We start from the raw sequence: 26,165 nt of genomic DNA, 5'->3' as shown, positions 1-26,165 counted from the left end.
TCAACTAGTATTTCATGACAAATTTCAAAATATTTTTTTTTGTAGCATGGGCCAGACCATCTCAGTTTTTTAAAGTTGCTGACCAACTTATGTATCTCAGCCTCTGAGAAATGTTAATTTTATTCTTCAATTGGGAAGTGATTAATTTTTATTCCAGATCCTCAAAATCACAGGTCCTGCCATGCCACCATGTATGGGCTGCACCTCAAAACTGTCAGACTGTCAGCCTGCCCATCAGCTGATGGGCTCCCAGTATGTCATCACCTAAAGCTCCCCTTTCCCCAGCTGTCATGGCTTTGGACCCTGGCTGTGGATAACTGGAGATTGGGGATATCCCCATGCCATTTCACATCAGCTAGTAAGCTTAAAGCCCTTCCATGCAGCTAACATTGTTCAGTTTAAGGCACAATTGAAACCAACCACAAGCATGCAACATGGGATATTTTGTGGCTGATTTTTTTTTTCCATTTTGTTGCGCCATTAATTACATGAACATGTGGCAGGTTACTATTTGTGGCATGATTGATATGTTAATCATGCCAAAAGTGTAAGTCTATCAGGTTCCTCAGGGATAGCAAGCAGTCCTGGTCAGTGAAGGTTCAGATACTTTACTTTGACTTTCAGAAATAAAGGGTGCATCTACAAAAGATGCTATGGCACCGTAGTGTCCATTGACAAGAACCGTGATGCTGCCACTACATCGCCGTAACAACCTGTTCTCCCATTATAATGCATTGCTACAGTGACGTAGCATCCAAAAATAACTGCGTGGCCAGCACAGAGCAGTACAGGTTGTTTCTGCACTGTCTTTTAGTACTTCCAAAAGGAAGGTGCAGTAACAAGTGCTGTATAGCCATGTGTAGATGCACCCATTAAGGAGCAAACTAGAATCATAGAAAATTAGGGTTGGAAGGGACCTCAGGAGGTCATCTTCTATGGCTCCATCAAGCTCCATTCCTGCTGTAGCCTGGGGCTAGAGCAGGCATATGCACCATGCCCAAGGCTGCAGCGGGGATAGAGCCTGTCCAACCCAGAGCAAGAACAAAGGTAAGTGTCAGAAGCCAGAGGGAGCAGAGGCTGCAGGGAAGACAAAGGAGGTCAGGCACAGGGAGTACAGTGTTGGAGCTGTGGGGAGGGTGGGACGGGGAAGGTAGGGGTCAAGCCTCATCCCCTGTCTCCCCATCTCCTGTCTTTTACTGCCTCCCCTTGTACTGCTTCCCCCACCATCTTTTCCCCTGGCACTGCTTGCCCTGCTACAGCAGTTGGGAGGTTGACAGGGAGGAGCAACACAAATTTAAGATGACCCTCCAATAATTAAATTCTGTACATGGAAAGCTATACCATTTATACATTTTCTATGTACAAAATCAAATTATTGGAAGGTCATCTTAAATTCAGCATCATCTTGGATTCAGGTAAATGCAGTACATCTGAAATTGCCGTGCAAGTTTGAAACTTATGTTGTTTCTTTGATTTCTAGATTTTTTTACTTTAATATGAAAATATTTGAGGGGGCTAATGACAACATTTACATTTATTTATTTATTTATTTGTATATGTGTGTGTTTTCGTTTAACTACAAAAAAAAATCCCTTATGGGACACTAAACACATTTGAGAATTTTTCTGAGGGCAGTCATTCTTTTTTTGTAGAAGTCTGGTTTTATAAGACTGTAAGAAATTTATTTACTGATACAGGATCTTAGAATAGTAGGGTTGGAAAGGACCTGAGGAGGTCATCCCTGCTCAAGGCAGATTTTCCTTGACTAGTCATCTTAGTTAAATGCTCTACTCACTTGCTCTTAGAAAGAGCCAAGGAAACAGTTCACAACCTCTTTGGGTAGCCTGTTTCAATGCTTAACCATCATTCTTTTTGACATCTAACATAGTTTTTCCTTGCTGCAATTTAAGACCATTGCTCCCTGTGGCCACAGAAAATAGTCCAATCTCCACCCTTCATATAACCACCCTTAAGTTATTCAAGTTCTGTTATCAAATCCTCCCTCAGTCTCTTCTTTTCCTGACTAGTCTTAGTTCTTCCAGCCTTTCCTTAAGTCATGTTTTCCAGGTCTCTAATAATTTTTGTCACTCTGCTGGACTCTTTCTAATTTGTTTGCACATTTCTTTAAGTATGGGGGCTGAAACTGGACACAGTAGTTTAGGTGGCCAGTGCCAAATATAGCAGGAGAATTTCTTCCCTTATTTTTAAGTGGTGTTCTTATGTAATACAACCTAGTATACTACTGGCCTTTGCAACAAGTGCACATAGTCCTCTTTTTCTCTTCTTTCTTTCAGTTTTCAATCTGAAGCTCCATTCAGGTAGAGAGAGTACCTTTCTGACTGTCCTAGCCCTCCTTTTAATCTCTTTTGGAAACTGAGCTTGAGGCCGATCCTTGACTGGTTGCTACAAGGTCCTTCTTTCCCCAGTACTCTAGTTTAACCTACTCTAATTCTTTGCTGGCCTATGTGGTTTATAATTCTTATCACAAAAACAGAACACTTGTAATCCAGCCTCCAGGCACTGAATGGCAGTAATAGGGGTTCAAACTCAGAGATTTTACATAAACCTTGCATTTTGACTTGAGCCTCCCCCCAAAAACCTGGGAAAATAAATTTAAACAGGATGTTCCAAAGTGAACAAACTTATCTACTCATAAGCAATACTAAGGTTTACTAAAGGGGGCAACCCACAGCCTTTAAAAACGCACACAAAAAACCCCCTCATCTGTTAAGTATTAGCTGAAACTCCCACTATGGCAGTCACAGCCACACATATCCAGGGGAAGAACTACTTAGTATAGTGTTCTGGGAAGGGAGACTCACCCAGGGTTATATCATAGGGGCAGGGGTGGCTCTACCAGCCATGTCAGCCAAAGTGGCAAGAGCCAGGTAGGGAGGCCCACACTGGAGTCTGCCACTGCTCAGGAATGCTGTTGCTTGCTGCTTCCGGAGATTAATTGCTGCTCCTCACTGGTGCCAGAGTCAGTGCTTAGTCACTGTTAAGGATTGCTGCTTCTTGATAGTTGGCTCGGGGATTTTAGCTATTTCAGGAATTAGTGGGTAGCAGATTTATACTTGGACCCCGTGTACAAACTTGTACCTAGAGGCATTTTCCCTTTGAGGATCGATGTCCAGCTGCAGTCCAAGGAGTAACACTTGTCTGGGGTCTTTCTTGATCCTCATTCACATACCATCTTGGATCTGAGTGCCACTCCACTTCAGACCTTTGCACAGTTAACAGCGAGTGCTGACCCCTTGGTAACCTTTGCACAACTTTTGCTTTGCAGCAGGTGTGTGCCTATACAATCCACAATTTTGAAATGGAAGCAACTGGCCACACCGATCTGATACAGCTGGCCCTTTGTATTATTTACACACGAGCCACAAAAGGTAACAGGAGGCACAAATAGCCCCCAATACATACTAATGAAGGTTTGCAGAGAAGGAATACCCAGTTGCCATAACAGAGCAGAAATAGAGCCTAAGCAAAGTTACACTTTAAAAAACAATATTAAAAGTGCAAAGGAAATGACCAAAAGCAAGGAAGGTAATAATTTAAGCAGAAAGTTCAGGATAACATTCTGATCTTAGCAAACACTGCTGTGCCTGAAAGTAAGGCCCAGTAGTGAGTTAAGCCTATAGTGCTGGTTTGATTCTGTTTTGTTTTCTTGACATTTCCTCTCATTTCCATTAATGTAGGGTCGATAGCCTTTAAGAATGGCCCATGCACAGTGCCCTGCTCCTGGCTTGGTGCCAGCACCTGCTCTTTCTCTCTGTTCCCCTTCCCCTTCTGTAGTCTTTGCTTACCCTTGGCACTTTAATGCCACTGATTTCTGTTGCCATCAGTGATGCATAGTGGCAAATTTGACGGCAAGGGGAGACAGGCTATAGTAATGGGGATCCTTAAGACAGAGCTAGGGAGGGTTGGGGTGGCTGCTGGAGGCTGGAGATGGGGCTGGCAGCATGTAACAGGAATTCAGGGCAGAGAAGGTACCCCTGCCACTGTATGCTGCTGATTTTCCCCTTTTCTTGTTCCTCACCCCCGCATTCTTCCATGAACCAGATCCAGCCTGTTCACAGGCCAGAGACTGCAGACCTATGCTTTAGTGGGTTTATACAGACATACCAATGCTGCTTGAAAAAAAAGTGAATTTCACTAGCTTTTTTGTAATCACCACCATTGGTGGTATTCTCTTGATATGAAGATGGCAGTCTTCCAGTAAATAAGGAAGGAATTGGTGAATCTGTAGATGATGGAGGAAGCTGATCCAAGACCTACATGTTTGATTGCAGATGTGGCAAACGGTTCTAGGAAGAAGAAGTTAGGTCTTGGTGATGTCAGGTGACAGCTGTTTGTTTCCTTCTATCTCTCTCACCTATCTGCCTCCACAACAAGCATGTTTGTTTGAAATGATCGATGTCTTGTACATCAGTGCCAGTGGGGGCAATTAAGTATTCAGGTGTCCCAGGTATTGATGTTAATTGGGGGTGTTCATATCTTAATTAACATAATTAGTATGTTAATATCTTTTTTGTAGTAGTATTAAGGAAAAATAAGTCCTTAGTCTTGTTCCTTGTATTTAAATTATTTTTAGCAATAACCATTTTAGGACCCACATACCTATTCAATCAAATTACTTTCAAATGCGAATGTTAAGTTTCCCGTATCAGCACAGTGACATACGTTTACCAGTCTGTTTCAATTTATTTTTGTAGGCTTCTTACAAATGCAGTTTTTAAAAAAATACACAATTGAGTGTGTTTGTTTGTTTTTTTTATCAGAGTCTAGATGAATATGATGATGATGAAGCGGGACAGAAGGAGCGTAAGAAGGAAGATTCTATTACCCTGCAGAATACAATGCAAAATGAGTGTGCCAGTGCAGACCCAGGGAGTTCATACCTATTGCAGGTGAGTACTTAATATTTGTTCAGGTATTAATGTGGTCTCTATGATGGTATTGCCAGTGTGGAGCCAATTTATTTTTTTCTGGCTTCTGTTTGAATTCATACTCTGTCAGTAGTCTGTTATGCAAATTGTCACAAATATTATCAAAGCTGGTATGCATTACATTACTAAAATGAAAGTCATATATTCATCTTTCTTTCATTGAATGAAAATGCTCTAACTGCATTTGTCTTGCTCCTTAAACAGAAACATATGTTTAAACATTCCCAATTGGTATCTGTCATTAAATAAGTTATTTCCATATAGAGCCACCAGTTCTAAACTATAATTAAACGGTTTAACTTCTGTGCAGATGTAAAATCAGTTCACAAGACTTAATCAACATATGCACAAGAGCAGAATTTTTTTTTTAACTTTATTATTCACATTTGTGTTTAGGAAAAAAATCTTTCTGAAAACATTTTCTCCAACGTTTTTAGTGATTAGGAAGAGTGGCCAAATTTGGTTACATGTCAAGAGAGCTTTTTGCAGATAAATTACAATTCTTTAATTCTGGGATGCCCACAGCTGACTCGGCTGTCTTCTAGAAAGAAAACAGTAATAATCAACAAAGGGCACAATTTGTTTATTAATAATCTTAATGTGTTAGAGTACTAATTAGATTTGTTTGCCATTATAAATATCACCTTGATCTCTTCTCTGAAATGGGGAACTTTTCATTTTTGTAAAGTTTAAACACATGGCCAAATGACAATTTCTATCACTACGCCTTTCACCAGAAAGGAGATTTCACAAGCTTTTTGAGATACAGAGTTTAGAAGAATTTTTAAGCTTAATGCTTTACCTTAACTTATTTCCTTTAAATAAATAAATAAATACTGTATTTATTTAGTTGCTTGCTTAGCTACCTGTTGCCTCAAAATCAGTTTTATTCCATGAAATTCATATACAGTTTTTAAAAGTTCTCAGGTTCTGTAACACTCAGTGGATTTTGAGGAAAGAAAGGCATATTTGAGATGTTTCCAGTGTTGTGTTAATAATACCAGAATTGCCTTATACAGACTTATTTCAAAAGCTGCCAAATGGCTGGTGGGCACTGATATGAGTTTTTGTTTTTGTGAAAACACTCTCATTGTCATAATATAGAGAACTTTTAAAAAAAATCCTTAGTATTTAATTTATAATGTTTTAGGACATTGAGGTGGTGATGAGGTTGGCAGGTAAGAGTGAATCTGTCCATCCATCTTTGAAATCATTTGTGATTTCATCAGCTATCGCAGTTGGAGCTCCTAACTTGGTTATCTGTCTCTGGCAACTTCTTTTTTTCTTATGCCTGACAAAGAGAACTGACTAACCATTTTTCCCTCAGCATTTATATAATGTTTATTATGAGTAGATGTTGAAGCACATCTATAAAAATCAGTATTATTATTCTTCCCATTTTACAGATAGTGAACGAAGGCACACAGAAGGAAAGAAGCTTGCCGTGTGTGTGTGCATAGTGTTTATAATATGAATGAGTTCAATATATTATATAATATATAATATGAGTGAGTTCAATAGGAAGATGTCAATAAGATGAGGCACCCCCTCTATATTGGGGGGGTGTCTAAATATAAATATAGACATATAGATAGATATCTATAGGCATTGATGGCTGTGTTTTGGGAGGGGTGTCTCATTTTAGTGATATCTTCCTATTGAACTCTCTCTCTCTCTCTATGTATGTATATGTATGTATGTATATATATCATATGATTTGTCACTTGACAGCTTTCTATTGAAACCCCCGTTGTGATAAATTATTTAACCAGTTCTTAATTCACGTGAAGTGTTTTGATACTACATTTTTTAAAATCAGAATCTCAGTATGTTAAATCAAATACATTATAACCTTCTAAGTATATTACATCAGTGCAGATCCTCTTGCAATCAAACTTGCAATATCATCTGAAAATGAAATAGGCTTGGTTGACAAGACCTGCCTTACATAAAACTATAATGACAGGAATAATATCGCCAACTAGTATCAGTTTTTCCATTATTTATCCAGACTGCAAAAATTCTGTGGCCGCATAGCCTTGATTGTGCAGGATGAGGCCATTCACATATCTCTTCAGATCTGGTGTTTTAGCCTGCCTGCAGATTTAGATGTCACACATCAATTTGCATGCAGTTCAAATCCTTGCATTTCTGTCATATGATCTAGATCTTCTTTTTTAATGGGTGGATAAAAGAAAGTAACCAAACTTAAAGATGTCCAAGGGCCCCCTGGGACTTCTCAATGAGCCCTCCACATAATTGTGACCCATGAGCTGTAATAACATGCAGCGCTTGAAGGAGGTGGAAAACACACAGAGCTCAGAAACACAGTATTTATTTATATTCAGGCTTTGGCTTGGCTTCAGTCTCTCCATCATTATACTTTGGACTGATCACACTACCTATTAGTAAGGTTGCTTGATCCGTTCCAGTATAAAACCCCGTTTTCAGTTGCTTCTCATTTTACAGGACTTGCCATTTAGCTAACACTTTCCCTACTGGGAATTACCTCAGCCTGAATTTTTGCAGAACATTTTAGCCGTATCAGTTCACTTGTGTCACTGTTTCTCCTATGAGACTGGCAGTGGGGAATCACATTTTGTCTATTTAAATTCCTGAGGCCAGGTTTTAGGCAAGGGACTTGAATTTGGCAGGCGGTGGCTTTTTCAGGAAGATGCCGTATGCCATTTCTGTTAAAGTCCATTCCTATTTGGCTAAGTTATGACGAGGTTGGAATGGCATATTCAGTGTGTATATGCTCAGTAGTAATAACTTGTTAGAGTTTAATAGCTGAAACCTTCAAAGCTTCTCTCTGCACTGGTCTTTCCCTAACTCAGTCTGAGCAGGACTTCCCCATCACATGCAGCTCTCTCAGAACCGAGTCCCTGAACTGAGAACATACAGGACCACAAAAGAGATGGTTTCTGTGCTTCTGCTGGGCCCTAGCTGCATGGAGTTATGAAGCTGTCTGATTCGAATGCAGAGGGACAAGATCTGGCACTGCATTAGAACAGAGCAGAAGAAGGACCTTTGTGGGGAAGACTTTGAGCTAGCTAGCAAATGTGACTAGAGCAGGGTTTAGGAGGAGCTGTGTTGAGGAAGAAGAAAACTGGGAATGAGAAAGGAAGAACAAAGAGTAGAGGGAACCTTCCCCCTCTCCCCCCCCAATACACACACGCACTTCATTCACTGTACACCTCTGAATGGGAGGCTGGACTGTGTAGTGAAAAAGACTTGCTCATAAGAAACCAGGCTCATTAGTTACAGAAACTGGGAAGTGTGTAGTGGTGGCTTTTTCAGGGGGAAAAAGCTTGTTATTGTTAAGATAAATGAATGATGCTCTAGGGAAGGTGTATCAAATGGCTCATAAGGCCCCACAGGTTAGATAAGTGGTGTGGCACCAGTTCACAGGCCCACAAATGAGCCCTGCATTCACCTGGCAGTGTGGGCCCCAACTGGCCTCACTGTATGCAGGGAGCAAGGGACAGACATTCAAAAAGCCTGAGCATGAATTGATTCAATCTTTGCACATTAGTCTAACCTGGCTAAGCTAAATCACTTTCTAACTGTACAGACATCCCAGACATGCAAGCACATGCCTGCAGTGGCTCAGGCCAGAAACTGTGGTGTGCTAGTGCAGCCCTCCCTTCCCTTCCACAGTACTGAGCTGAGGTGGGGGAGAGGGGGCATAACCAGGCCCCAGCAAGGAATTGATAACAATGTTTAATCACCCCTAACTTGGTGTTCATCATCCCATTAAGAAAACAGAGGGACATTACCAGCTACTTGTTGATTCTACCTGTTGACTCAGCACAGATGTGGTCTGCTGCAGCCAGCATGTGGTCTGCTAGGTAATACACAGTCACCTCTCAACAAGGCAGAAGGGGAAGGGGGAAAGTAGCCTGCAGTCTGTGCCAGAGCTCCAGCCAGGGAGCAGAGGGGAGGGGCCAGTGCTCCTGAAGAAGAGAGAGTCCCACCCAGCCCAGAGAGCATGTCAGGACGCTAGGGGATTCTGGTTTATCTTAAACAGCAGGGGTCTGGGACAGACATTGCATAAAAAAGTTTGACCCAAATCAGTTAAGTCTGATACTACATCCAACCAGGTTCATCTCAAACCAGTTTCAGCCGTTTTCAGACTGATTTATGTGCAGTGAACATCTGTTCTGTTACAGGTTTTAACTAGTTTCTGGTCACTTAAATTGGTTTATGTGTAATGTCTTCCCCTAGCCAGTGTGTACAGTATGCAGTACATGAGCCAGTCTGGGATGGTCTAGAGGTGGTGTGTCAGTCCAGTCAGGTCCAGGAGCAGCACTGCAGGCTTGGTAATAGCACTCTGCAGGCTGAAACTGGTTGGCGGGCTGTCTCTTTGACATCCCTGCTCTGGATTCTGTCTACACAGTACCTACATGATGCTGGGATAATTACTTAAGCCAAATTTTTAACAGATAGTTGGTATTCTCACTTCCTGGATGTTTGGCTTGAGACCCCAAAGCCTAGTGGGATAAGCATTCAAAGTTCCAGCTCTAGTGAATGAAGCTGTGCTTTAAACATCTGACATATCAAATAATAGGTATTCTTACATTCTTCTGGGTATCTCAGATTGGGTGTTCCCAATTTTTTAATACTTTTAACTTTAATATCTGAGGCTCTTCCCCTTTACCTCACAGGAATACTTTGAAGATAAATTAGTTGAAGTTTGTGAAGTATTCAAGCGATGTGGTATTACGGGACATAGAAAGAGTCTATGAGAGGAAAAAATAATGTTGTCTTCGTTGTATAGTTTGAACAGTTTGTAACAAATAGGTCACGGGACTGGACTACACACTAAACAGTGATAAAATGTATTAAACAGTCTCTCATAAAGCCAGGCTATCCATCTTGTACTCTGAACAAGGGAGGGGCTCTGTGAAAACTATAGTATGCAGTCATATAATTAATGGCCATATTATAATGTATACACACAAGGGGTAATTAAAGTTTTTCAAGCAGTTTTAGCTCTGGCTTTTACTAATTTGGAGTAATTGACTTTACTGTCTTTAATTACTTTTTAATGCAGTTTGTGCATATGTAATTCAGTGTGGTTGAACAAATACTGCATATGTGGCCCTAGCCATTACTGTCAAGTGGAAAATGGAAAACGAATACCCACATTTATTGAAAGAAGGGAGCACTAAAACACTAGGTTCCCCTTAACCCACCTTTACATCAGATCTGCCTTTCCTGTAGTCCTAAATGGAGTGGGGAGTGCAGGGTAATCAAACTGAAACTGATCTTCAGAGGTGATCTCATAGACCTCTGCTCTTGAGGTTGTCCTTGCACAAAACTAGTGGGGGACTTCTGTATCTCAAAAGTTATAAAACAGGGCTTTCAGCAAGAGAAATTACTCTTTCCCTTCATTATAACCATGCCTACTATGTTTTGTATGGCGTATCATTCTGTGGTGGCTGGATACTTGCTGAGACCTATTTCGCACCTCTGTAATTAGAAATCATAAACAATAATCTTGTATCTCACTCATCCTGCTATTTCTTACCTCTAATTCTGATGGAACTTCTAAGGAGTCCCTACATGTCTTGATTTTTGCAGCAATAATAATTATAGTATTTTCCAGAAAATTATTCAGACTTCCATATAGTGTTTACCATATTCCCACTTTATACTTATTCACTTGTACGGGGAAACTAACACATTGCAAAATTCTCTCCAGTGAAGCAAGATTAGATGTGAAAGAACTGAGGCGTTTAAACATCCCATGTCATCAGCACAGTCCCATATGGTGGGCCTCAGAATATTGTTTTGCCTTATAAGCACTGTCCCTTGACACAGTGCCCTGAAATAGCCTGAATACAGACGACAGCTCCATATCAAAACCCATATCAATACAAACCTTCCTGGCCTGTGAGATGCTTTACCATCAGCTCAAGACTTCTACAAGTTAATGAGAGCCTTCCACTGCTTTTATGCCTCAGTAGTCTGCATATTGATTATTTATGCACTGTGTAGCTTGCTGGGTTTTTTTTCCCCATTGCAATGTGTCTCTTGCTTCATGGTACTAGGCATTTCAGCAGATTGGATAGAGCTTGATCACAATGCTGAGTTCTCCTGAGCTCTCAGAACCTTTTATGCTGACAGATTTGACGTTCTGCTCTGCCCATGCACTTGCAAATGTACATGCATGTTCATGACTTCTATCATTCCCTCTCTGATATTAGTACAACATTCTGTAAAAGAAAGAAGCAGTGAGTAGGGTAACCAGGTTATGATAAAGTTCATTCCATTGAAGGTGAACCAAACAGGTGACCAAACAGGGCATCTAGAAAGCGTTATGAATCGGATCCAAAAAAGGACTTGGGAACCTGAGTTGTATTGTAGGTGGAGTTTGGCTTCCCAAGTCCAAGTGAGCAGTGTACAAAAAACTCTGCATAACCAGTTAGACTCCTGAGAGCAGTTTAAGTCCACTGAATTCCTATTCTGTTACAGGTTTAAACTGGTTTATGTGTAACTTCTGTCCCTAGCCAAGAAGGCTACAAGCACACAAAGAAATGTAGTTGTGTCCCACTCCCCACCTTGCCCTGCTAGTAAAAACTTACTTGGGCATCAGCCAAGTATGTCCAGAACTGCTGTTATCGCTCACCTAAACCCTTATTGGATTCACAAATTACAAGTCCTTTTGCTTAATTCCAGTGCATATACTCTGAACAAAGCTAATAGTGACTGACCACATAAGCGTTTGTTATAAAGAACAGTACTTATGATGACTTCTATTAAATAACATGACCAGGGAAAGTCATGGGGGTTTTGGGGGTTTATTTTTTTTTAAAACACAATATCCTTCTACCTCAAAGAGAGGTTTTTATTCCCTTTCAACATGGGGGAGGGAGAGGGGGGAGAAGAGGGAAGGAAGGTTCCCTGTCTCAGATTCAAGAACAAGTTACATGGAGCATGGGGCAGATGGCTTCTGTCCCCCTTAACCCTTCCCCCACATACTTCCACAGCCTCTGACCATTCCCCACCCCAACACTTACCATCAGGCATGGCCCTGGCTCCATTCGTTCCTGAGTCATGGAGCATGTGGAAGCTCCAGCCCCTGCCCAGCCATGCAGCAGCATCCCAGGACCAGGATTGTCACCTCCACTCCTATGTGGCCAGACAGGGGCTAGAGGCAATGGAGTGGAGCCACGCCTGACATTGTGGCAGGTGGAGAGAGAGTGGGATTCAGAGGCTGAAGGGAATAGATGAGGAAACAGAGGCTAAGGGGGCAGAAACTGTGGATGGTAGGTAGGGAGGAGCAGAGGCTGTGGGGAGCAGGCTGGGGGCAGAGGCTGCAAGGGACAGAAGCTGTGGGGAGCAGGTGTGGAGACAGGCAACAATGGCGGTGGGAGGACAGAGGCTGCAAGGGGCAGGTGGCGGGGGTGCAGATGGCAGGGGCACATGCGCTGTCTGGGGGCAGATGGCGGTGGTAAGGGATCCCCTGCAGGGATGGGGGAAGCAAGTGGAGGAGCAAAGGGACCAGCCACCTGCTCCCCTGTCACTGCTTTCCCTACTGTAGCAGTGGAGTAGGATGAATTTAAGATGACCCTTTGATAATTAGATTTTATAAATGGAAAATTATAACATTTTCCATATATGAAATCAAATTATTAGGGGGGAGGGTCATCTTAAATTCTAATTCATCTTGGATTTGGGTAAATTAATTAGAAAGAGGTGGAGTTGGTTTTAGACTATAGCTCTTAACTTCCCAGGGAATGCCCCTAATCACAAGGCTGAAGCGAAGACATTTTTATTCCACGTGTTAGACTTGCACCATTGTGAAGAAAGTCATGTAAGAATTACATAGTCAGAGAGAGGGAAGAAACACAGAAGTCTGAAAAGTCTGGCTCCAGCCTGTGGGGAAGGATGGTCTTTGAGATTGAAGCAGTCCTGAACAAAAGACCAGGACCCAGGACTCGCACATCCAGGTAGAGTTCTGTCTTTGCTAAGTTACAGGGTTAGATTCCCTCAGACTTGCTCTCCAGCCTTCTGACCTTTCTTCATTATACAACGTAAGCAGGAGGAGTGGAGCACCCTCAACCCAGCCTTGTGGTTAGGGCATTCTTCTGGGAAGCAGATGTGGGTTTGAACCATCTCAGGCTGAAGCTGCCTAAAATCCAGATCTACTTCCTAGGGTTGGAGCACTTTCCCAGGGCTTAATGTAAAAAATGACCATCCGTCTTTCTCTTGTCTTCTCTTGTCCTTCCCCTCCCATTTTTTTTTTTTTAATGAAAGGGTGAGTCAGGTACCCTATGTGACCTAAATGGGGATTTCAGCTTGCAAGTCCCAGTCTCACCTAGGTACCTAACTTAGGTCTGGAGGGAGATATTTTGAGTCCAAGAGGGAGGTGGAATACTTTGGCATTTCCTATTGACATTCTGCTGAGAGTTGTAAATTGCCCTGAGTTTATAATTCTCGCATCTAAAGTTATAAGGAACTTGGGTGTCCAACTTGATGTTAAAACTCAAGAGCCAGATCCCTAACATTCAGGCACAGGAATGCTCAGTGCCCACATGCCTGATTCTCTCTGTGTTTCAGTTCAAATTGTTCACTTCAAGTGTAATCCAGCAGGTTGAAACTTTTTGATAACTAAGCATTTCTAATGTGATAAAGCTTATATAAATGTTTAATAGAGGTGCCTTACGAGCTATGTGGAAAGCAGTAAATAAAATTAAGTTAGTGTCTAAAAGTCTCTAGTGACTTTTTAATTGTGTGAAAAAACTGCTAGGAATGCAGAGAGTTGATATACTGCACTGTTCCCTTTGGCAAACAGATCCAAGTTCCCCAGAGTTTTGTACTTGAATCCTATTGCCAAAAATAGCCCACCAAGTGAGCCTATTTGCAAGTTGTAACTTATCACGCTGCTGGAAAAATAACATGCTAGTAAATAATAGGTAATGCAGTATATTTTGCAAGTAATTTTATTTTTAAGTATATTGCGGTGACACTGGCACTGATTTAGCCATTCCCGTTCATGGGTTATCTTTCACTCTTAAATACATTTGACTTTCATGAAGTGAAGGGAATCTATATGCACTCTTCAAGGGCATCACTTAATTCTTTTATAAAAATATATTTACTATATTTCAATGTTCACTTTTGCCCCTGAAGGAATAGAATGGTTGAGTATGTCTTACTAGTCTTTTGAAGGGTAATAAGGCTCTTATTCATGTAATTTATTCTGTACTTGCCAGCCAAGCAGCATTCTTACCCACACTTGTGGTTTGAGTTGTTTTATTTCTGAATGACCTGGAACAAACACAGGAAGGGTCCTCCAGAAAATGCTTGCCCAGGAGCCCCTGGCCTTGTCTGGTCCCCGAGCACCCTGAAGTTCCAAACAGACAAAGGGTGCCAAGCCAGAGCTTCACTGTCTCTCCAAGAGGGCAAAGTAGAAATCTGTGTACACGCTATCCGCTCCAGAGCCTGGGAGATTCTGGAATTTTGTCATTTGTCTTTGATCCCCAAATCATTCACTAAATGTCCAATCCTTGGTGTCTATTTCTAGACAACATAATGGAGAATGACAACCTATTCTTACTGACCTAGTGGAGCAACTGTCAGCGACTCCACTAGTTTAGGTGGCAGTTTATAGTTTCATAGTTTGTAGGGTCGGAAGGGACCTGAGCAGATCATCTAGTCCGACCCCCTGCCATGGCAGGAAAGAATACTGGGCTCAAATGACCCCAGCAAGATGTGCATCTAACCTCCTCTTAAACACCCCCAGGGTAGGAGCCTGCACCACTTCTCTTGGAAGCTGGTTCCAGACCCTAGCCGCCCTGACCGTGAAGTAGCGCCTCCTGATATCTAGCCTAAACCTACCCTCTGCCAGCTTGTGACCGTTATTCCTGGTCACTCCTGGCAGTGCTCAGGGAAACAGTGACTTCCCCAATGCCTGCTGATCCCCCCTGACTAGTTTATAACAGGCCACAAGATCCCCCCTCAGCCTTCTCTTTTGGAGGCTGAACAGGTTCGGGTCCCGCAGCCTGTCCTCATAGGGCCTGCCTTATTGTCCCCTGATCATACGAGTGGCCCTCCTCTGGACCCTCTCCATGCTGTTGACTTGAATACGTCCAACCCCTCCAGAAGCTCCCTAACTAAATCCTCGCTAACCTGTGGTCCAGGTGTGCCTCCCCCGGGGCCCGAGGGGGGCCCAGCAGGGAGGTGGCTGTTCTGGTCCCTACTTAGGAAGACGGAGGCAAAGAAATTGTTGAACATGTTAGCTTTGCCATCTGGTGTGACGACCAAGTTACCCATGTCGTCCTGCAAGGGCCCCACATTACCCGGGACCTTCTTTTTACCCCCTACGTATTTAAAAAAAAGACTTCTTATTGTCCTTAATCTGGGAAGCTAGTCCCAGTTCCATCTCTCCCTTGGCCTTCCTAACTACCCCCCTACATCCCCGAGCAACTACAGAATAGTCCTCCCTGGTGATGACCCCTTCTTTGCACTGGGTATAAGCCTCCTTTTTAGCAAGGAGACATTCCCGGATGCTTGTGGTGAGCCACGGAGCCTTGTGTGCTCTCCTGCTCCCTTTGATCCTCATTGGGATTACCTTCCTTTGGGCTTGGAGGATCGTCTCCTTAAGGAGCGACCACTCTCCTTGGACACCTGGCTCTCCTCCCCCCCGGGACCTCAGCGCTTCTCCAGCTATCCTCCTTAGCTCGTTGAAGTTTGCCCTCCTAAAATCTAGGGCCGCTGCCTTACTGCATGCCTTTGCCACCTTGCCCTGGATGGTGAATTCCAGCAGGCGATGATCGCTGTCGCCCAGGTGGTCGAGCACCCGCAGCCCCCGCACCAGTTCATCTCCCGAGGCCAGCACCAGGTCCAACAAGGCGTCCCCCCTGGTGGGGCTGTGCACCTCCTGGGTTAGATGGAGGTCCTGCACTCTGGCCAAGAACCTATGGGAGCGTTCAGACCTGGCTGACTGCTCTTCCCAGCAGATGTCCGGGAAATTCAGGTCCCCCGTGACAGGTCCCGCATGACAACCACATCCTTAGTATTCTGGTGGAAATAGTTTGACCCAGCTGATAGTGCACTATGACAGCACAGGATGGCCATTTTATAGTATATTAAAAGGACATTTTTACATTTGTAAAATCAAGTCAGGAAATGCTAGCATGAAGTCTGCGCATGTCACCATCATTTGGCTCCCTTGTGCATTAGAATTATGACTTGTTGCTGTGGCGGAATGTTGGGCTAGCGATTCCAGCACCGCTTGGGGAGTCGCGGGCTTTACGGAGCGGGTGAGCGCGCGGCTTGTGGGGCAGGATTGGAGGTAGCTTTATGACCGCCTTCGAGGTTCGCCAAGCTGGCGCAAGTAGATGACTTAGAGTAAGTTGTTAGTTTTCTATAATAAGTTTGTAGGATGTCTGTTGGTTCACGGGGTTCCGGAGCAAGCTCTTGCTTTCCACCACTGGAACTAGTTCAGTGATAGGTGCGGCTGCCAACTCCTCAAGTCTCAGAACTGGTCAACAACTCATTGAGATGGGATGTTAGTAACAGAAGTTATTACATAGTAAATATAAGGTGAAGTAAAAATTTGTTTTATTCACTCACCTGGCCTCACCCTTTTACGAATAAGAGGTGAGACCGGCTGGAACGAAGTTGCAGTAATATAAGTATAAAAAGCATAGATATGCTGTCTAAGCTGCTTAGAGAGGCAGTCGAGAGATGGAGTGTCTGATGTTTCTTCAGTTACAGTATGCTGGATACAAAAAGGGGGTCTGTTGGCCCACAGGGTTCACTAGCAAGCCCTTGCTCTCCACCCCTTGCGGGATGGATGCGGCTGCCCACTAGTTAGTCCTAGGGCTGGTAAACAGTTCATGAACGGGATGATGGATACAAACTGTAACACGGTGAATCGTTGTTGATTGTCGGATTTTCGAGGCCGTGGTTTTCACTGGGATACGCCCAGACGGAGAGCTGAAGACCGGCTACAGGGTGATCACGCCTGAAGGGTCGTCCAGTCGTCGTCTCTGCTACTTCCTGCTTTTTTACCTTTTTTATAGATGTTGGTTGGACTGCCTCTGTGACACTACATATGATATAAGCTAAGCATACAGGGATAGGATAGTTTCTTTTACTTAATAGTTACTAGGTAGATTTTCTACATAAGTTTCGTTTCTGCAGGAATGACACTTACAGATAAGAAATGAAACTTACAGAATACACATGTGCAGCTTAATACAAGCGTGGAAAAGTACAAGGTTTTCATTTTGATTAATGGCCAAAACTACAAGTTCACATAAATGTGAGAGTGCCGCGCGGCAGTTATGCAGAAATAAAATAAGACATTTACAGTTGCTTATTTACATAATCATCCTCTCATCTTCTGGGACCCTGTTTAATTCAGTGAGGTGGAGATGAATTGGGGGCATATTGTAAAAGAGAGCACTTTTTGTAGGACCCTTTTTGCAGAAATCTTAAGTTTCTAGCCGAGGCATTCTTTGAAGAGCAAGAACAGTTTTATAGTTAAGGCAGCTGGATACAATTTTGGTCACCTTTGTTCCAAGAAAGGGTCTATACTGATGTAACAATTATATCATTATCTAAGGATACCAGTTATGATGCAACTGTTAAGTCTGCATGACTGGCAAGTGTAGTAGAACTGTTCCAACTTTAACTGCTCTTCCTTTGGAGTAGCATTTAGGGTCAATTTTAGGACACTTTTTTAGTTAATTTAAGTTGCCACAGACACATGCAGCTGTAACATTTAGATAGTAAGAACTACTGTGGGTTCCCAAGTAGTAGCTCTTGCTTCCCTTTAGAACAGGTAAAATGTACATTTGTCTACACCCAAGGATGAGTATAAGTTGACCAGTTGTTGAAAGGTTTACTCAGTTAGTCAGAAGAGTTTAGAGAGAAAAGATGTAAAACTTGTTTTTTTAAGCATGGCAAAATGGACAGCAGTGGGGTATAATTGCTTGTCTACAATGACACTGATAGGGGCATACACACCAGGAAGGAAGAACTGTTTTAAATTAAAGCTCACTGTTAACACAAGAGCAAACGAGTGTAAAATGGCCACTGAATAGACTTAGGCTGAAAATAAGAAGGGTTCTTATAGTTTCATAGTTTCTAGGGTCGGAAGGGACCTGAGCAGATCATCTAGTCCGACCCCCTGCCATGGCAGGAAAGAATACTGGGGTCAAATGACCCCAGCAAGACGTTCATCCAACCTCCTCTTAAACACCCCCAGGGTAGAAACCTGCTCTACTTCTCTTGTAAGTTGGTTCCAGACCCTAGCCGCCCTGACCGTTAAGTAGCGCCTCCTGATATCTAACCTAAACCTACCCTCTGCCAGCTTGTGACCGTTATTCCTGGTCACTCCTGGCAGTGCTCGGGGAAAGAGTGACTCCCCCAATACCTGCTGATCCCCCCTGACTAGTTTATAACAGGCCACAAGATCCCCCCTCAGCCTTCTCTTTTGGAGGCTGAACAGGTTCAGGTCCTGTAGCCTCTCCTCATAGGGCCTGCCCTGTTGTCCCCTGAGCATACGAGTGGCCCTCCTCTGGACCCTCTCCATGCTGTTGACATCCCTCTTGAAGTGCGGCGCCCAGAACTGGACGCAGTACTCCAACTTCAGCCTGACTTTACGGGGGAGGATCACCTCTTTGGACCTGCTTGAGATGCATCTGTGGATGCATGACAAGGTGCAGTTGGCCTTCCTAACTGCCTCCCCACACTGCCGACCCATGTTCATCTTGGAGTCAATGATGACCCCCAGATCCCTTTCCGCCTCTATGCTGATCAAAGAGGGGAGTTCCCTAACCTGTAGGTATGGTGCCGGTTGTTCCTCCTGAGGTGCATCACTTTGCACTTGTCTGTGTTGAAACCCATCCTATTCTTGTCCGCCCACCCTTGTAACTTGTCTAGGTCTGATTGTAGCCTGTTGCTTCCTTCCAGTGTGCCCACGTCCCCCCACATCTTAGTGTCATCAGCAAATTTGAACAGCGTGCTTTTTACCCCCTCGTCCAAATCGCTGATGAAGATGTTGAACAGTGCAGGCCTGAGGACCGAGCCCTGCGGAACCCCACTGCCCACGTCCTTCCAGGTTGAGAAGGACCCATCCACTACCACCCTCTGGGTGCGGCCCTCCAGCCAGTTGGCAACCCATTTGACTGTGTGGGTGTCTACACCACAGCCCCCCAGTTTCTTAATGAGAACGGGGTGAGAGATGGTGTCGAAAGCCTTCCGGAAGTCCAAGAAGACTATATCCACTGCTACCCCTGAATCTAATGATCTGGTGATCTGATCGTAAAAGGCCACCAGGTTGGTCTGACAGGACCTGCCACTGATGAACCCGTGTTGGTTGCCCCTAAGCATGCAGTCCCCTGCTGGCCCCTCCTGGATGTGTGCCAGCATAATTTTCTCAAACAGCTTGCCTAGGTTCGAGGTAAGACTAACCGGCCTATAGTTTCCCGGGTCCTCCTTCCTGCCTTTTTTGAAGATGAGAACCCCCTTCCAGTCCTCTGGTACCTCACCAGAGCACCACGAGTGCTCGTAAAGCCGTGACAGGGGACTTGCAATGACCTCGGCCAGTTCCTTTAGAACTTTAGGGTGGAGATCATCCGGACCGGCTGACTTGAATACGTCCAACCCCTCCAGAAGCTCCCTAACTAAATCCTCACTAACCCATGGTCTAGGTGTGCCTCCCCCAGGGCCCGAGGGGGGCCCAGCAGGGAGGTGGCTGTTCTGGTCCCTACTTAGGAAGATGGAGGTGAAGAAATTGTTGAACATGTTAGCTTTGCCGTCTGGTATGACGACCAAGTTTCCCATCGCATCCTGCAAGGGCCCCACATTATCCGGGACCTTCTTTTTACCCCCTGTGTATTTAAAAAAGGACTTCTTATTGTCCTTAATCTGGGAAGCTAGTCCCAGTTCCATCTCTCCCTTGGCCTTCCTAACTGGGAAGCTACATCCCCGAGCAACTACAGAATAGTCCTCCCTGGTGATGACCCCTTCTTTCCATTGGGTGTAAGCCTCCTTTTTAGCAAGGAGAAATTCCCGGATGCTTGTGGTGAGCCACGGAGCCTTGTGTGCTCTCCTGCTCCCTTTGATCCTCATTGGGATTACCTTCCTTTGGGCTTGGAGGATTGTCTCCTTAAGGAGCGACCACTCTCCTTGGACACCTGGCTCCCCTCCCCTCCGGGACCTCAGCACTTCTCCAACTATCCTCCTTAGCTCGTTGAAGTTTGCCCTCCTAAAATCTAGGGCCGCTGCCTTACTTTAAGCCTTTGCCACCTTGCGCTGGATGGTGAGCACCTGCAGCCCTCTCACCAGGTCATCACCTGTGGCCAGCACTAGGTCCAACAAGGCGTCTCCCCTGGCGGGGCTGTGCACCTCCTGGATTAGATGGAGGTCCTGCACTCTGGCCAAGAACCTACGTGAGCATTCAGACCTGGCTGGGAAGTTCAGGTCCCCCATGACTACCACATCTTTAGCCTTCACTACCTCTGTGAGCTGACCCAAGAATTCCTGGTCAAGCTCTTCTCCCTGGTTGGGAGGTCTGTAGTAGACTCCCACTGTTAAGTCTCTTTCCCCTCGGTTCTAACTGGTGGAGGCATGAAGTTCTGTAATAGCTTTCCAAAGGGGAGGGGGATGGAAAAAAATGGTTTTAAGACTGAGTGTTAAGTTTATAAAAGGGATTGCTTAATGTGCCTGCCCCCTTCAGTATGGCAGCTAAGAGGTCTCTTTCAGTCCTATGTTCCTATTGAGGCTGCCATGGAGGAACTGGATTCTATCCCTCCATCTGTCAAGAGTCCCTGAGTGGTGACAGCTGCATCATCAAAGATAATTTTTAAATATTTTTTCCCCATATCTGTGTTCACTATGTTCTGATGGTGAGGTCTAGAAGTGCTTAGAATTCAGTTGATATCAATTAATTATACTTGAGTTCTATATAAATTAGGCATTATGAAAAATCAAGTGTTAGGCCTCTCGAATTTGGCACCCCAAATTAGTGGGCACTCTGGATCTTTATTTTCCTACTTTTTCATTTGCCATCTGTAAAATAAAGATGACAAAGCATGGTTGTCTCTCTCAAATGTAGTGAAAATAAATTAATTCCTGGGTGAAGCACACATTATTACAAAGAGTGCTATAGAGAAAAATGAGAAAATTAATAATTTTGTCTTCACACTAAGGTTTATTCCCTAAATAAGGAATAGGGGCTGTGTACTGAACACCAAGAAAGCAACTTGAGAAATAACTGCTCATTGAATTCCATCTGTATGCTAGAGGGGTCCTGTGAGAAATATACTATGCAAGTCTGTTATTAAAAGCTGTAGCAGGGCGGCTAGGGCCTGGAACTGGCTTCCAGGGGAAGTGGTGCAGGCTCCTAGCCTGGGGATTTTTAAAAGGAAGTTAGATGAGCACCTTGCCGGGGTCATCTGACCCCGGTGCTCTTTCCTGCCAAGGCAGGGGGTCGGACTAGATGATCTACCTAGGTCCCTTCCGACTCTAGCTACTATGAAACTATGAAACTATATATCATGATACATGCTATTTAAGGAACATGAATTGTAGGTGCATAGAAATACCTCTGAGTGTTGACTTCACAATTTTACTAAAAGGTGTCCTTGAGCTACTGAGTCCAGGCCTTTGCAGTCCTCGGTATTCATATAAATAACATTTGCCAAAATATGTCTATAACATCGTCTCTGTTCCCTATAGCACACAAGGGCTCCAAGTGTCCTATATCAAACAGAACACCAACAGTATGCGTGGGAGGAGAGAAGAATAGAAGCAGCTTGTGTGTAATATTCTATAGATTGCTGAAAAGACACTACATAACTTGCTAGTAACTTATTAATTTAATACTTTTTATCTCCTGAAGTTTGAATTGAATATACTTATTAAGTTCATGGAAAGTTAATGGCTTGGGCTAATATAATAAGGGATTCTTAAAACTGAGAATGTGCTTGTTATGCAGAATTAGGGAAACTTCTTTTTTATATGAAAAAATATATTTTTCTGAATTAATCTGTTCCTCAGATCTGGGTGTGATATATGGTTCAAGAATCTACACAGTTGCCTTTCTTTTTTTACAGGAACATACTAATATGTAATTAGTAAATTTGTGTCTGCAATGAAGTAAAATCTCAGCTGAAAAGCAGTGTGCTTAGTATTTTTACACTTACCAAAATAAAATAGATTACAGTTCTAGTGATAGACAAACTTTGCTTTTCTAAAAAACAAATATTAAATGATTAACTTTTTCCATCATCTGTATTCAATAAAATGTACTTTAGTGGATAAGCAGTTTAAACTTAAGAGTTTTGTTCCAGAGATGCATTTCAGAGCCACTAACTAAACATTTAAATTTATCCATGAAGTCTTTTATAATTGAATACTAGTTTTTGTGAATGCACAAAGAAGTGCATTCATTACAAGAAGTACATAAAAAATAACGTTTGGACCAACCTGAATCCACAACAACTAGACAAGTCAGAACAGAGGCTTATTGCTTCATCCTGGATGCTCTATTGTGCCCATAAGTTCAAGGAGTAACAATGTATCTGGATTTTTTTTTTTCTTTGAGTGCTCCTCAGTGCAGTTGATAGCTTTCCATTAAGAAGACTTTTTCGGTTTCACTTTGTTTTGCAGGTATTTCCCTTGACATAGGCATGCAACAAAGATAGCTGTATCTACACCTTGCAGCATTGTTCATGTGTTACAGTATCATACTTATTAACGCTCTCTTAGTAGGCGGACTTGTTAGTGTCTTTCACCATTAATTTCATGAAGCTGTGTTTTGGTCTTGCTTTTTGCTTTAGCCTTTGTGGTGTGTGAAGCTTTTGTAGTTCTACAAAGAAGAGGAAGCATAATAACTAAATTTCTGATTGGTTGGCGGAGGCCCTCATTTAAAAGAGCTTATGATATTTGTCGGTTGCTCAGCGTGTTTTCTTCTACTGACCACCTTTGCTTTTTTCTAGACTGAACCTTAGGTTTGAGACTACATCCTTTTCTCCGAAAGGAATAGGTAACCAAAATACTGTCTTTGGAGAAGGATGCTCTTTGTGGTTAATACCTCTTTGAATCTTCCCCCATGTTTTCCTATATGCATTGAATACAGGCTGTGGTTGGATAAAGTTTTGTGATGCTGTGTACATAACTGAAGTCCATTGCAAAGGAAAAGAGATCTTGTTGCCCAGCATTTTTGAAAGAGGGTCAAAGCTATTCCCCCTATATCCTTTAGGAAAAGTGACATCAATGGCAGCTGGTAGGTTTAATGATAATAGCATGAATATTTTCCATATGTGTCCATCCCTAAACTAGAAAGGGCATGAAAGTTGATGCTGCTTTCGTGCCAGAACCAGATGTGAAGCCTGGCTTGGAAGGATCCCTAAAAATCAGTGTGTTCAAGCATCATTAGGCTGCCTTTCTTAGTTGCTTGTAGTGGCTAGAAAGATAACAGTTTTTCAACTCTGGGTTTTTTGAACAAGGCCTGAACCACCATAAGTCATGTTGTGTTTTCCTGAGAACTTACAGTCTCTCAGAGAGGCATTCATGACATCCATCACTCTTCACTGGGTCTGATTATCTAAGAAAGCAGGTCTATCTAACAAAGATTTTAGTAAAACTTATTTATTCTATCTAGAAGCTTTTGAAGAACTTTTCATGCAAGTTTATGAGATGAACTTGAGTAGAAGTTATAGTAGAGATGAGGGCCATGGCAGTACATAGGCAAAAGTGCTAGACCCAAGCAGGCTGGCACTTGGTAGACTGCCAAATGTTTTCATGAACTTCTAATAGAAAAGGAATATTTTTTATTCAGTCTGGCAGAAAATACTGACAAACTGTATTGACTTGTGACAGAAATAGATATACAGAAGCAGCAAATTTTTTTGATTCTGTTACATCTCATTATTGCCCTTCCCACCCTCTCTTTCTTCCATATGGTTGACTTGGAGCAACAATTAAAAGTCCAGTTTAAGGTTAGTTAACCAGTCTAATGCTCTCAAGGAAAGAGAATGCATCCCTGCAATGTTACCATCAAATTTGTACAGAGGGCAGAGTGTTGTTACGCAGTCCATAATGTGATCAGGATTGCCCTTCCCATTGACATAATATAACAACACAGTGGCAACAGTGGCAATTACTTTCATGAAAAGTGTATATATTTGAGGCCATAAATGGTGACTTTTGAAAAAAACTAATTACACTTTTCCCTGCTTCTCTGTTGCCAGACAGTCGCCTTTTCCTATTCCTTCTTTACATGCCACCGCACTGATTGATTGCTTTTGTCACCTGGACATTCCTTTTTCACAAGTAGCTGGCATCCCAGTCCTACAATTAGCTCTATTCTCTTAAGACAGCTCCCATATTTTTTATTTTTTGTGTTATCAGCCTCTAAGGGAGGCAGAAAGACTAACTGCTTTTGAATGGTGTTGGCCAAAAAAGCAAATGTAAAAGATAGCCAGCTTGATGACCACCTAGCACTTCCAAACTTACTCATACTATTATACAAATTAGCAAATAATTTAAGATTTTAAGAGGAGTCCCAAAAAGTCTCTTTGCTGCTGGGTACGCTGGATGTCCTATGAAAAGGATAAGCCAGGTATCTGGCTTCTTTACTGGCTCCATATATCTACCCAAGATTGTCTGTTCTCTGGGCAGCAGTTGGCCAACAACCATCAGCCAGTTCTTCCTAGAACATCTTGCTGTTCAGCATCTCCAAGCCCCTGTCCTAGTTGTCTGGTGGTTGGACGATTTTCCTAAGAGAAGCACCTCTGATGCTTATTAAAATTTATGGCTGTTTGAACTCTCATTTTAATCAGGGAACCTGATTTTTTTTCAGTAGGGAATCCTCACACTGTTCCCTACTTATAATTTTGAACTTTTTGTAGCTTTGTAACAACAACGTGAAATTACATGAAAACATCAGTCATCATTGAAACAAATGTAATATACTTTGTTCTAGCTGAGTTGATTAAATATAAGACAATTTATTTTAGAGCCTGTTCATAAAGCAGCAATGAACTACAACTAACTGCTAGATGCACAAGGCATCTAGGTATACCAGAATAACAAAAAGGAGATATTCATAGCCAGGTGACAAATGAAAGCTGTTTCCACAGAAAACCTCTGTTGTTACAATTTTTATTGCTCAAAAGGTAACAAAAGGGTATGAAATACATCTGAATTAGAAATAATGAAAGTGTCTGAAAATCAAAATTAGACTGAAATGAGAAAATCAGTTTAAATGAGAAAAAGAAAGTTCAGTTGCATAGCAGAAACGGTTTAAACATGCTTATTGAACTTCAGCAAAAGCCACATTTCAAAATTTACATCTGATAATTTTCCTCTTCTGTCTTGCAAAACTAAGCCCCCACTACTGAACAGTCGCTCTACATGGGCAGATGAGGGAATGCTTGTGTTGTAATGGATGAATAGTGTTTTCATGGTAGGTGACACCTCAGATAAGTTTCTCACAGATGAGAAGTAGTGCTCAACTTCTTGGGCCATGGGCTGCTGGTTCTGATCTTCATTAAAATTAAAAAAGTCAACATCTGCTTCACCCTCACTACTTGCTCCCACTCCTACTGGGATCAATGTCTCTGCTTGCTGTGCTTGTTCATGCTTATTCCTTCTTCTGCAGCCAACTGGCTGCCCTGTTGACTTCTGCAAATGCACAGAAAATGCCAGACTGAACTAAGGAACTCTGGGGCTTGTGGTTCCTAAGAGACTATGGTCTCATAGGAAGGCAAACTACTCTCTGTCTCTCAGACAAGAAGTCCTAGAGTTTCAATAAAGAAATATTGTTCCATGCAAGTCCTAGAGAGCAGCTGTGTCAGAAAAAACTCTGGAAAAGCTGGATTTCAATTTTTAAAATTTTTTTTAACTTAAACTTTAAAAAAAGTTAAAGTAAACCTTTTTTTAAACTAGTTAAAGTTAGCTATTTCTTTAACTTTTAAACTAGTTAATTAAATAGTAAATTAACTAGTAAATTCCCATGACTGCTTATGACTATAACTCCTTTGGGTATATGCAGTTACATTTAGATTGACCTGCCTATGGTTAGGTTGAATGCCCATCTCTGCAGACATTTGGAGAGTTTAAATCAGGCCAAAATAGTGGTGGGCCCAATCTAAGCAAGATCACCTGAGTATATGAACTAATTTTAAATCAGGAATGGGTTAGTCTGATCCAGAGAATGTTTGCACATGTTCAGAGTGCAGCCCT

The 26,165-nt window shown here is 42.7% G+C and overlaps 1 protein-coding gene across 1 annotated transcript in view; it reads left to right on the top strand.

The window, feature by feature from the left end:
* Window positions 1-26,165, top strand: part of PAWR (pro-apoptotic WT1 regulator) — a 125,622-nt gene that overhangs the window by 55,251 nt on the left and 44,206 nt on the right. Inside the window, exon 2 of the mRNA XM_090042598.1 lies at window positions 4,782-4,910. Coding sequence (XP_089898724.1) covers window positions 4,782-4,910 — 129 coding nt within the window. The remainder of the gene's footprint in view (window positions 1-4,781; window positions 4,911-26,165) is intronic.

This window comes from Crocodylus siamensis, chromosome 4 (genome assembly GCF_052110815.1).
Source record: "Crocodylus siamensis isolate JL-2025a chromosome 4, ASM5211081v1, whole genome shotgun sequence".
Lineage (NCBI taxonomy): Eukaryota > Metazoa > Chordata > Crocodylia > Crocodylidae > Crocodylus > Crocodylus siamensis.
The sequence above is the reverse complement of the archived record's forward strand: the minus strand, read 5'-3'. Positions and strand labels throughout refer to the sequence as shown.